General features: G+C 30.2%; 1 protein-coding gene across 1 annotated transcript in view; it reads right to left on the bottom strand.

Annotated features, from left to right (window-relative positions):
* Positions 1-650: 650 nt before the first annotated feature.
* LOC126889489 (uncharacterized) overlaps positions 651-13,568 on the bottom strand; it is a 258,815-nt gene continuing 245,897 nt past the window's right edge. Inside the window, exon 11 of the mRNA XM_050657823.1 lies at positions 651-1,507. Within this exon, the coding sequence (XP_050513780.1) occupies positions 1,283-1,507 (225 nt within the window). The 3' untranslated portion in view covers positions 651-1,282. The remainder of the gene's footprint in view (positions 1,508-13,568) is intronic.

Below are 13,568 nucleotides of genomic sequence, written 5' to 3'. Positions count from 1 at the left end.
TTTATATTTATTTGTTAATCCGGACCTGGATTTTTTTGTCATTATAATTGGGTCGTTCCAATGTAGTAAATAAGTATTAATTATTTTTAAAATTAGTATTTATTCATTAACTTTAATAATTTATAACTACAAGTTAATAATATCTGATTATTAAAGAGTTCTTAAAAAATTCAATATAGTTTCAAAATTAAAGTCATAAAATTGTCTGGCCGAAAAATTGAAGAAAACCATTAAACTTATTTTTTTGTGCTCTATTCAAATATGCAAACAGATTTTCAAAATTTGATTATACAGGGTGTTGTTTTAAGGTCACAATTACTTTATAATTTTTTGTTAATCCGGACCTGGATTTTTCTTATGGTTAGTATGTCCGTCGTTTGGGTTTTGAATGAGACATATGTGTACCAAATATCAAAAAAATATACAGGGTGGTTCTAAACTTATGGCTTAGGAAAGGAATGGGCAAAATCGATAAAACACCCTGTAACTCGGTTATAAAAGTCTATTAAAGTCGATTATAAAAGTAGTATATCTAGAACCGGCTCGGTGACCTCTATTCACCATTAAAGTATTTCCGTTTCCCAATGAAACACCCTGTATATTTTCAGGGTTAGATGATAAAACCACATTTCAAAAGCCTCAATTTTGAGAGTCCACGACTAACTATAGGAAAGATAAAACATCGTAGTAACCTGCTTTTATGGGTATTAATAAATCATGGAATTTGAACAGCTCAACAATTTTTTAAGGCAGATCTTGAGGTTTCTATCCTACGTTTGATTTCTAGGGAATGGTTCTAATTCAATGACGTTTTTGCTCCATGAATGTCTTTCTATGCATTTCCATTATCAATGGACTATACAGCTTACACATTTGTTCATACGTACCCGTTATTTAAGAACCTTCAGCCGTTATATTAAGTATATCTTTTGGTCCATATGTCTAAATAGTTTATTACTTCCCGTTTATTTTTACTTATACTGAATATGGCATCTAACAAAAGTCACTTTTAGAATTGTTGTTTATTTACAAGAATAAACTTACTTATTTTACTGCCTTGATAAGAACTGAAACAAAATTCTTTGTAAAATTTTTAGATTTTTGTTACCCTGATTTTATTAACTCCAAACTCTTATAAAACTATTACCTATAGTTTTACTACAACCATTTTCACTTTCACCATGTTCTCAATAAACACATTTCACAAATAGCGTATCGGCCCATATACTATAATGATATGTATACATATATATTTATACTATTAAACTATTCAGTCTCGATGTCACGATGGCGTCGATTGTATATGCTGAAATATTTTCGACAATACTATCGAGAGAATTAGAACGTGTACTTTATAAAAATATCTCTCTGATGATGATTTGGGTTCGATTGGGATTATTTCTACCTCCGCCATCTTGAAAATTGATAGGAGTAAGTGAGAGACGAAGTCGGAGTTCTTGGAGTTGATTTTGTCGCTGATCATTTCCAGAAGATCAACGCATTCGTCCTAAAAAACATAAAATATTTAGAAATTTAAATATTTTCATAACATAATAGACGGACAGGCAGCGCCGAAAAATCTCTCTGAATTTACTAAAGCTAGTTTTTTCACAGTTGATTCCCGTGATTGTGTAGAGAAACATACTACAGTCGGTCAAGCGAAACGTAGAACAGGTGGTACTGACAGCTTGTCAAATTTGCTTACCTGTGGAGGTAATTAAATCCATTTACTAAGGATGAAAATCAGTACACACATTCTAAATTGAAATTAAATAAAAGTTATTATAGTCGGTCAGCTGTATGACGGGACAGAGCCGGTCGGTCAGCTATATTTTGACCCCCTAGTAAACTGCTTTATTTACAGAATTAGAAAAAAATCTAAAATACAAAAGTTATTCGATTTATGATTTTTTGACATACACTCAGGTGCAAAAAAATCTATCCACTGAAAATTTGGTCATTTTGATATCTCGAATTTGCTAAACCTGTTGTCCGATTTAAGTGATTTTTGAAGTTATACTTCTTTAGGCGCGATTGAGATTGAGGGTGAATTTATATTGATCTGAGCGAATTCGCACACCGACAGTTTGGTATTAGTCTTTATACGGGCTCTGATTGGGTGTTGAAATGATCTGTCAATAATTGTTCAATATGGAGGTTATCGGTAAACAAAAATGTTGTATAATATATTAGTTTTTATTGTTGTGAGGACAGAAATAAAATCAAATTTATAATTAGAGTGACTTTTTAAATAGTTTTGAAAAGCCACAGGTACGTAATTCTAAATTTTTCAGTTGTATTCCAATAAAAAATTATCTTCATACCTATTTGGAAAATGTAAAAAAAATAATGTACTTACCTAGTACTTGCTATGCTATACCCCTGGTAGGTAATGCTTTAATTTACATAATCTGATTACGAACAAACTTTCTACAAATTTTCATCTAATGTATCGTTTTCTTTCTCTATATATTGTTGTATTTTAATTCGACAAAATCAAACTAATAAAAATTCATATAAACAAAATGTCAAAAAGTTGTTCAGTTTGTGTATATTCCCACATGACGTATACGCAAAGTTGGTGCAGTTTGAAATCGCTTCAACTCTCGTACGGCGGGATACACGGGAAGTACGTTCAAGCCCAATGCAAGTTATATCATTTTTTTATTTTTTTTTATAGATTTTATGATTGTAAGTATATTATTATATAATTTTTTTCAGAAAATACGTATTTAATTAAAATTTTTGGAAACAATTATTGTTCAGAAATCATTTGTGGCATTTTTCAATGTGTTTGTGTGCCTTTTATTCTTTTATTTTTTTAATTTTTGGTATTGTTTTAATAAAAATTTTTGGAAAGTAGTAGAAAAACTGTTTAAAGTATATTGATTTCGTTGAAATCATATAATAGAAGTATAACTTCTTACGTGCGTACAAAGTACACACATTCTTTTTTTTTATCATGTTATAGCCTATTCATAAAGAATAAGGCTGTACTAATATTGTTACTAGACAGCTAAACTGTCAGTGTATACTGGGTGTACGAATCAAACTGTGTTTTTTCCTCAAAGTTCGCATCACCCTGTGGACTATTCTAGCATTTATAAAATACTGAAATGACAACCCAACTATAAATAGCCCCAGGTTTTCTTAACAGTTTGTTTTTAGATTCTTTCGCTTATGTTGGATAATAAAACAGTCAGGCACTTTAACAACTGGCCATGTTCGTTATCAGTACAGGGTGTTTATAAATAAGTCCGACAAACTTTAAGGGGCAATTTTACATGAAAAAATAATGACAGTTTACTTTATAATCATATGTCCGCAAACTCTTCGTTTCCGAGATACGGGATGTTCAATTTTTTTTCAAACTGACTATTTATTTATTGCTTTAAAACCAGATAAAATAAGCAAATCAAATTTGGTGGGTTTTAAGACGTAGTCATTGCACAGTTTTTGACATACAATTAAGAATTTTATATTCACCATTGGCGTGCATACAGGTAATACGATCGGTCATAATACCCGTTTGCGCGACAATCGTGAATATTAAATTCTCAATTGTAAGTCAAAACATGTGCAATTACTACGTCTTAAAACGCACCAAATTTGATTTGCATATCTCAAATGGTTTTAAAGCAATAAATAAATCGTCAGTTTATAAAAAAACTTGAACATCCCGTATCTCGGAAACGAAGCGAATTATAAAGTAAACTGTCATTATTTTCTCGTGTAAAATTACCCTTTAAAGCTTGTCGCACTTATTTAAAAACACACGTGTACTGATGACGAACATAGCCAGTTGTTAAAATATCTAACTTTTTTATTATCCAACAAAAGTGAATGAATCTAAAAACAGAATGTTAAGAAAACCTGGACTATAGTTAGTTTTTAATTTCAGTATTTTATAAATGCTAGAATAGTCCACAGGGTGATGCGAATTTTGAGAAAAAAACACAGTTGGATTCGTACACCCGGTATACAATGACAGTCTACATGTGTAGCAACGATATTATTACAGCGATATTATTAATGAATAAGGCTATAACATGGTAAAAAAATAACTTAAATCGGACAACAGGTTTAGGAAATTCGAGACATCAAAAATGACCAAATTTTTAGTGGATCGATTTTTTTTTCACCAGAGTGTATATATCGTACTAGTAACGTCATCCATCTGGGCGTGATGACGTAATCGACTATTTTTTTAAATGAGAATAGGGGTCGTGCGCTAGCTTATTTGAAAGGTTATTCAATTGTCTATGCAGTTATTTAAACATTAAGATCATTATTTATACACTATCCAAAAATTTTTTTGAATTATAAATTAACAATTAATTTAATTAAATTTTTTCTTGAACACCCTGTACAAACAATCATGTTAATGTTTATATTACTGAATAGGGAATTGAATAACCTTTCAAATGAGCGAGCACACACCCCCTATTCTCATTTACAACAATTGTCGATTACGTCATCACGCCCAGACGGATGACGTTACTAGTACGATATATACACTCTGGTGAAAAAAAAATCGATCCACTAAAAATTTGGTCATTAGTACGATGTATATGTCAAAAAATCATAATTTAAAAATTAAATAAGTTTTTATTTTACATTTTTTTCCAATTCTGTAAATAAAGCAGTCTAGAGGAGGGTCAAAATATAGTGAATAACCATGTACATTCATTGGGGCCGACCGACCGGCTCTGTCCCGTCATACAGCTGACCGACTATAATACCTTTTATTTATATTCAATTTAGAATGTGTGTACTGATTTTCAGCCTTAGTAAATGGATTTAATTACCTCGCAGGTAAGCAACTTGTACCACCTGTTCTACGTTTCGCTTGACTGACCGCAGTATGTTTCTCTACACAATCACAGTAATCAACTGTGAAATAACTAGCTTTAGTAAATTCAGAGGGTACTCACCGGAGGGACCGCAGACGTTCGGATACAATTAGCGTCTCTTTGCAAAGACAATGACGTCGACTCTCCAAAGTAACAAGACACTTACTCAACACACACACTACACATTACACCTGAGTTAGTGATAAGTTATACAATTACGTGGCTAAAGGTTCTAGTTCTAAACCAACGCCAGAATCAGAGAAAAAAAAATTCAGAGAAATTTTTTAGCGCTGCCTCCTGGACTATAAAGGATATTATTATAGTAAAGGATCCGATATAAGGTCGAACTTTACCTAGCTGTTTATCTAATAAAAGTTTTTGGATTATGTATTTAATTTAGCATGTTAACTATTACAAAAACAAGGGGTGCACCATCGAATTTTGTTCTAACTGTAATTGATCATTAAATAAAAAAATATGAAAAAAAATTTTTTAAGAAACGCTTTTCTTTAGTTACGAGTAACTAAAATTAAAAATATAAAAAAAATCAACTCAAAAGCAAAAAAAAATGAAAAATCTAACACATTCGTCAAAGAGAAGCGTGGCGCGTCTTCATCGAATAAACGGTTTTCGCCCCACGCTTTTCTTTAACGAATGTGTTAGATTTTTTCAATTTTTTTTTTACTTTTTGCTTTTTACTTGATTTTTTTATAATATTTTTAATTTTAGTTACGCGTAACTAAATAAAAGCGTTTCTTAAAAATTTTTTTTCATATTTTTTTATTTTTTACTTTTTAGTCTTACACTTTTCAAACTTCACAATATATCGCAATATTTCTTAAAATATGTGTATAAAACATATGATGTACTAACATGAAAAGTAGTCGGAATCGGCAAAAAATTTGAAACTTTATTTATGAAGCATAACGTAAACAATTAACGTAAAAAGTGAAATTATGTATACCTAGTTCATATCATTAGCTACAACACGTAAAAGTTTTAAGTTTTTACATTGTAAAAAACCAGAGAATTTAAACATTTTGCATTAAAATCTTTTTTTTTTATTTAAACAACTATTAAACATATAAAATTTTTTTTTATTGATTATTCGTGTATTGTTCCCGCGAATGCATATGTCTGCAAATTTTCATTCATTTGCATTGGAGTAAAGGCACTCAAATTAACGTCTAAAGATTTGGCGCAAACTATTGAACTAAATTAAAGCGTTTAAAAATAATTTTTTTTTTTTTTTTAAAAAACGACCCGCTCAGATTTGTTGGATCATTCTAAACAAAAAATGTCTTTTGTAATTTCTCTCTAAAGTTAAGCGTTTTAGAGTTATAAACAATTTAAAACTGAAAAAGGAACGAAAGATGATGATTTTTTAGGCTCAAAAACACAAGTACAAAATATTATTTTTCTATTCATCAAGTACCTAAATTCAAGCTCAAAACCTTCTTTAATCAGGTCCCGATAAGGTTTATAGACATGTTTTATTCTAAAATATATTAGTTTTTAATTATTGTTAATGAGGAGCGTTTCTTATGGGAAAATGGGCACTAACTCATATAACAACAATGTTTCAAAATGAAAGAAGTCCAGGAGCTGATAGAATAAGGTTTGAGCTTGAATTTAGGTTCTTCGTAATTTCAAAAATTATATTTCTTACTTGTGTTTTTGAGCCTTGAAAATCTTTGGTTCTTTTTTCAGTTTTAAATTGTTTATAACTCAAAAACGATCAATTTTAAAGAAAAATTACAAAAAAACTTTTTTGTAATTTTTTTTATTTTAATTTTTTTATTTTAATTTTTTTTATTTAAAAAAGGCCATTTTTTAATTAGTAATTAATTATAGTTAGAACAACGTTAGATTGGGCACTCCTTATTGTTTGTAATTATTGTTAACATGCTTAATTACAAATCCAAAAATTTTTATCCGATAAACAGCTAGGTAAAGTTCGACCTTACATCGTATCTTAGATTATTATATTTGTTCATTCACTCACGGTAAAATATTGCAAAACCCACGGATTTAAAAAAAACATTGCAGTGATATTGACTTTGGCACACACATAGATAACAACGCCAAAGGAAAAAGTGATATCGTGCCAATGTTTGCTTTGACCCTGGGGTAAATACAACCCCTCCTCGGGGGTGAAAAAAACATACATTCAAAATAACGCCGGAAGTGGATAAACTTACTAGGCAATTGTAAGCAACTTTTGTTCATTACTTTTTTCACTAAGTTAATATTTTTAGAGTTGTTTGCGAGTGACTATGTTAATATTTTAGCAAAAAAAAAACACGTTTTTAAACGGCAATAACTAAAAAGGTAAATATTTTATCGAAAAAGTGTTCGTGGTAAAAATATAGCCAAAAAATTTAAAAAAAACTGGTGTATGTATGAAGTACATAGACACAGGAGAAGCAGGCTTATAGCTAATAAAAAATAAGTTCTTATTAGACAAACTTCAAATCGAATATTTCAATGTGAAATAACCAAAAAACGTAGCACTTTTCAGGAAAAGCTCATCACATCTTTTATTTTTTTTTTTTTTTAGTTTCTAGCATCAAAACTAAACAAGTTACCTTTCAAATAAAGTTGGTCTTATATTTGGTAAAAAAAATCAGAAAAATCATCCTCTAATTAACATCCCAAATGAAATTAATCGTTACCGCTTTAAAATGTACTTTACTTATATATTTATTATTTATCTGATTTGTAAGAATCACCGTGCTTAGTTTTGAAAGGGCTGTAGTTAAAAGGGTTGAACCAGTCACTAATCAGGACTGTATGCAAATTTTCGACAGCGATATCTTAACTAATTTTTGTCTTAAAGATAAAAAAAAATTAAAGCACTCATGGGAGTGCCGACAGAAGTGAAAACTTCTTATAGTATATAAATTACGAGCTCAATGCTTTTTCCCCATCCAAAAAAAAGTGCTATACCTCTATTATTTACGCGTTCCGTACTTTTTATGCTACTTATTATGTATACTTACACATGATACTATAAATAAGAAGAAAATATATTGCGCATCTTGAAGGTAGGGGGAGTCGTGACGCAACTATAGACCGGCACGTTCCTAATGGTTCGTAACGTCCGATTAGTTTGAATCGTTCGCGGTTGTAAGATATGTGTATTTTAAATTTCATCTTTGTAAAAGTGAAATGTCTTTTATAAACAAATAACACAAAAAAGTCGTTTAATATTATTTTGCTAATTGAATAATTTAATGACAGAACGCATACAAATCCCATTTAACTTTAGCAATAATTTAAATTCAAATTGGTCTCCAGTTACGTCATCATGCGCGAACTCGGACGTATTTGGTCTACGGGAAGATATCATTTGGCTATTTTTAGTATTATGTACATACACATAATATACATACGTACGAAATTTAGTTCGGCAAAGTGATGACGGTCGCAAACTCAATACTTTTTCCATCTAAAAAGTGCACAACGTTCCTCAAGAAATTTTCATTTCAAAAATTTATTTCGCCGAAGTGATGACGGTCGCTAATTCAACACTTTCTCCCCATCTAAAAATTGTATAACGTCCCTAAAAAAGTTTCACTTTAAAAATTTATTTTGCGAAAACAATGACGGTCGCGATGACGGTCGCTAATTCAATAATTTTTCTCCATCCAAAAAGGGCACAACGTCCCTAAAGAAGTTTTCACTTCAAAAATTTATTTTTCCAAAGCGATGACGGTCGCTAATTCAATACTTTTTCTCCTTCTAAAAAGTGCACAACATCCCTAAAAAAGTTTTCGCTTCAAAAATTTATTTCGCCGAAGCGATGACGGTCGCTAATTCAATACTTCTTTCCCATCCAAAAAGTGCACAACATTCCTCAAGAAATTTTCATTTCAAAAATTTATTTAGCCGAAGCGATGACGGTCGCTAATTCAACACTTTTTCCCCATCTAAAAAGTGTATAACGTCCCTAAAAAAGTTTCTCTTCAAAAATTTATTTCGTGGAAGCAATGACGGTAGCGAAGACGGTCGCTAATTCAATAATTTTTTCCATCTAAAAAAGGCACAACGTCCCTAAAGAAGTTTCACTTAAAAAATTTATTTCGTTAAAATAATGACGGTCGCTACTTTAATACTTTTTCCTCATCAAAAAATTGCAAAACGTCTCTAAAGAAGTTTTCACTACCAAAATTTATTTTTGTCGAAACAATGACGGCCGCGATGACGGTCGCTAATTTCCCCGTCTAAAAAGAGCAAAACGTACCTAAAATGTTTTCACTTTAAAAATTATTTCGTCGAAGCAATGACGGTCGCGATGACGGTCGCTGATTCAATACTTTTTCCCCATCTAAAAAGGGCACAAAGTACCTAAAGAAGATTTCACTTCAAAAATGTATTTCTGTTGAAGCAATGACGGTCGCGATGACTGTCGCTAATTCAATACTTTTTCCGCATCTAAAAATGGCAAAATGTCCCTAAAGAAGTTTTCACTTCAAAACATTATTTCGTCGAAGCAATGACGGTCGCGATGACGGTCGCGAAATCAATCCTTTTTCCTCATTCCAAAATAGACTTTACATTTATTTCAAATTCAAATACTCCTACACAATTTATATATACATACACATAATAAATATACGTACAAAATTTATTTCGCCGAAGAGATGACGGTCGCGAAATAAATCCATTTTTCTCATTGAGAAATAGGTTTTAGAATTATTTTAAGTTTAAATACTTCTATACAATTTATGTATACATACACATATTATACCTATATATGTACAAAATTTATTTCGCCGAAGCGATGACGGTCGCGATGATGGTCGCGAAATCAATCCTTTTTCCTCATCTTAAAATAGGTTTTACATTGATTTTAAATTTAAATACCTCTATACAATTTATATATGATGACGGTCGCAATGACGGTCCCGATGACGGTCGCGATGACGGTCGCAATGACGGTCGCGAATTCGATGTTTTTTCCCCTATCCAAAAGTCGCGATGACGGTCGCGAATTCAATGCTTTTTCCCCTATCCAAAAATCGCACAACGTGCCTAAAGAAGTTTTCACTTCAAAAACTTTTTTCTAAAGTAAGAACTACAGTTTTTACTCTTTGAGATATTTGGTATCAATGACAATTTTTAAGTTGTTTTAAAAAAAAGCATAGTGTAAAACCAATTTTTTTTAAATAAGCACAATGAACCGATGAAACTTACCGATAATATAAAAATACATACCTATGTAAAATATATTGTGAAGTGGTAACGATTCTTTTACTTCGGATGCTAACTAGGGGTGATTTTTATTATTTTTTGCCATAAAAGGGACCAACTTTATTTTGAGCGGAGCTTCGTCACTTTTGATGCTAGTAATTAAAAAAAAAACAAAAATAAAGCTTTTTTTAAACACTTTACAGTTGTGATGAATTTTTCTGGAAAAGTGCTTACATTTTTTTGTTATTCCACGTTTAATATCCGATTTGTAAGTTGACGAATAAGAACCTACGTGTCATTAGCTACAAATGTACTTCTACTGGGTCTACAGACATCATACATACATACACTATTTTTTCACTATTATATAAGCTATAGTTTTGCTAAGAATACTTTTTTGATAGTACTTAATTTTTGAGTTATTTTGTGAAAATCCGTCTAAAATGTGTTTTTTTTGTTGAAAAATGATCATATTCACTTGCAAATAACTCTAAAAGTATTGAATTAATGAAAAACTCTATAGAAAAAAAGTTGCTTGGAATTAGTCAGTTTATTCTCTTTCAGACTTATTTTGAACAAATATTTTCTTACCCCGAGAAGGGGTGGTCCTCACCCCCAGGGTAGAAGCACAAATCGGCATGATATCACTTTTTTCTTTATGTTATCTATGTGTATGCCAAAAGTCATAGTACTTCAGACACATTATGCGAAATAAATCCGGATATACCCTTATAGTCTGGGCTGATTATCGGAGAATAGGCCATTTTTGGGAAAAGTTATTTACCAGCAATTTTATTGCTGGAATCGAATTATAAGATCCTATATATTAATAATATAGGTATGCAAAGTCCTCAGATAGTGTGCTACTTTTTTTATAAACAAAATGGCGCCCGAAAATCGTGTTTTTTTCAATTATTGCTCTAGAACTCCGAAGATTCTAACTTTACAACAAAAACGCTCAAATAAAAATTCACCGTGATTAAATTCTGCATAGTGACGTGTTTTTCCTGATCTGTTCCGACGAAAATTTTCCTCGAAAAATGCGGGTTTTCCCAACAAAATCTTTAATTTTCAAATACAGTTTTAGGTGACTTAAAAGCCTTCTTGGTTTGGATTATAGTTCCAGAAGCTGGTGAAAATTAAACGAATATTTTAGCAACAATTCAATTGTTAATTAGTAATTTACGGTCGCAATAATAACCAAAATAATTATGATACATTGATCAAACTTTAAAATCTTATAAAGATGAGATACCTATTTAAGATTTTGTCGACAAAATATAAATTTTTTATTTTTTGCATAATCTTTAAATGTTTAAAAAAATAGTTATAAACCAATTAACATTTCTCCGAAAGTTCTTATTATATTATAATTTTAAAAAATAGCTAAAATGCGCATTTTAAATATCTTGAAAATGAATGCTCTAAAACTTTTTTGCAACCATTTGCAAAAAAGTTATGAAACAGCAAAGTAAACATACGATTACTACGGTGTTACTATTTTTTTAAATTCTTTCAAAGCGTAGAAGTGAGTTTAAAGTACAAGCTAATTATTTGTAAAACAATATCGATTATCAGCTTAATGGTTATATTTTAATTAAAGATTATAAATATATTTTTTTGTAATTTACACGCGCGAAAGTAGAATAATAGAGTACCTTAGCTACCAGCCCACATACACAACTCGCGCGAGTTTAAGCGTGTCAGTCGCTTCGAGTTAACATTTTATCTCCGGCTCTGTATCAAGCCTACTTTCGCGCTAAAAATTACAAGAAAAATTTTTTTTAATCTTTGATTAAAATATAACCATTGCACTAATTTTTGACATTTTTTGTGAGTAATTAGATTGTACCATAGACTCACTTTTAAGCTTTGAAACAATTAAAACAAATTATAAACAATGGAGATATCGTATATTTATTTTGCAGTTTCCTAACATTTTTGCAAATGGTTGGAAATTTTTTTAAAGCATTCATTTTCAAGACCTATGAAATACGCATTTCAAGTATTTTTTAAAATTAGAATATAATAAACAATTTCTAAGAAATGTTAATTTATTTATAACAATTTTTTTTAACATTTAAAGATTATGCAAAAAAATGAAAAATTTATATTTTGTCGACAAAATATTAAATAGGCATCACACCTTTATAATCTTTCTAAGTTTGATCAATGTCTCATGATTATTTTGGTTGTTATTGCGACTGTAAATTGTTAATTAACAATTGAATTGTTGCTAAAATATTCGTTTCATTTTAACCGACTTCTGAATTTATAATCTATACCAAGAAAGCTTTTATTTCACCAAGCTATATAATCATTGATAAATAATTACTGGCCCAAAAAATTTATTTGAAAATTCGAGATTTTGTTGGGAAAACCCACATTTTCGGAGGAAAATTTTCAGCCAATCGGGAAAAACATGCCTCTATGTAGAATTAAATTGGGGTGAATTTTTAATTGAGTATTTTTGGTGTAAAGTTAAAATCTTCAGAGTTATAGAGCAATAATTGAAAAAAATACGATTTGTCGGCGCCATTTTATTTATAAAAAAAAGTAGCATGCTATCTGTGGACTTTGCATACCTATATTAATAATATATAGGATCTTATAGTTCGATTAAAGCAATAAAATTGCTGGTAAATAACCTTTCTTTGTACTTTACTAATTGGACTACGTATTATAACTATTTTTTTATTCAAAATTTAAAGATTATGCAAAAAAAGAAAAATTTATATTTTGTCGATAAAATATTAAACAAGCATCTCATCTCTATAATCTTTATAAATTTGATCAATTTATCATGATTATTTTGGTTATTATTGCGATCGTAAATTGTTAAGTAGCAATTGAATTGTTGCTAAAATATTCGTTTAATTTTCACCGGCTTCTGGAATTACAATCTATACCAAGAAATCTTTGATGTCACTAAGTTATTTAATTATTGATTAATAATTACTTACCTAAAACTTTATTTGAAAATTATAGTTTTTGTTAGGAAAACCCGCATTTTCCGAGGAAAATTTTCGTCGGAGCAAATCGTGAAAAACATATCTCTATGCAGAATTTAATTGGGGTGAATTTTTATTTGGGTGTCTTTTTTGTAAAGTTAAAAAAATCTTCGGAGTTATAGAGCAATAATTGAAAAAATACGATTTGTCGGCGCCATTTTGTTTATAAAAAAAGTAGCACACTATCTGCGGACTTTGCATACCTATATTATTAATATATAGCATCTTATAATTCGATTCCAGCAATAAAATTGCTGGTAAATAACTTTTCCATGAATTTTGCTAATTATCCCAGAGTATTATACAAGCCATCATGCAAGGACAAATATTTGGAAAGTAAGGCCCAGGATGAAAAAGAACATCCTGGTTAAAAAACCTCAGAACCTGTTTTAACACAGAGTATATGCAGCTTGCCGGCACTGTTACAGATAAAATAGACATTGCCATAATGATCGCCAAAATTCGTCACGGATGTGCACATCAAGAAGATGAATAAATATGTGATACT

The sequence above is a fragment of the Diabrotica virgifera genome, chromosome 8, assembly GCF_917563875.1.
Source record: "Diabrotica virgifera virgifera chromosome 8, PGI_DIABVI_V3a".
NCBI lineage: Eukaryota > Metazoa > Arthropoda > Insecta > Coleoptera > Chrysomelidae > Diabrotica > Diabrotica virgifera.
This window is presented reverse-complemented; position numbering and strand designations above follow the sequence as displayed.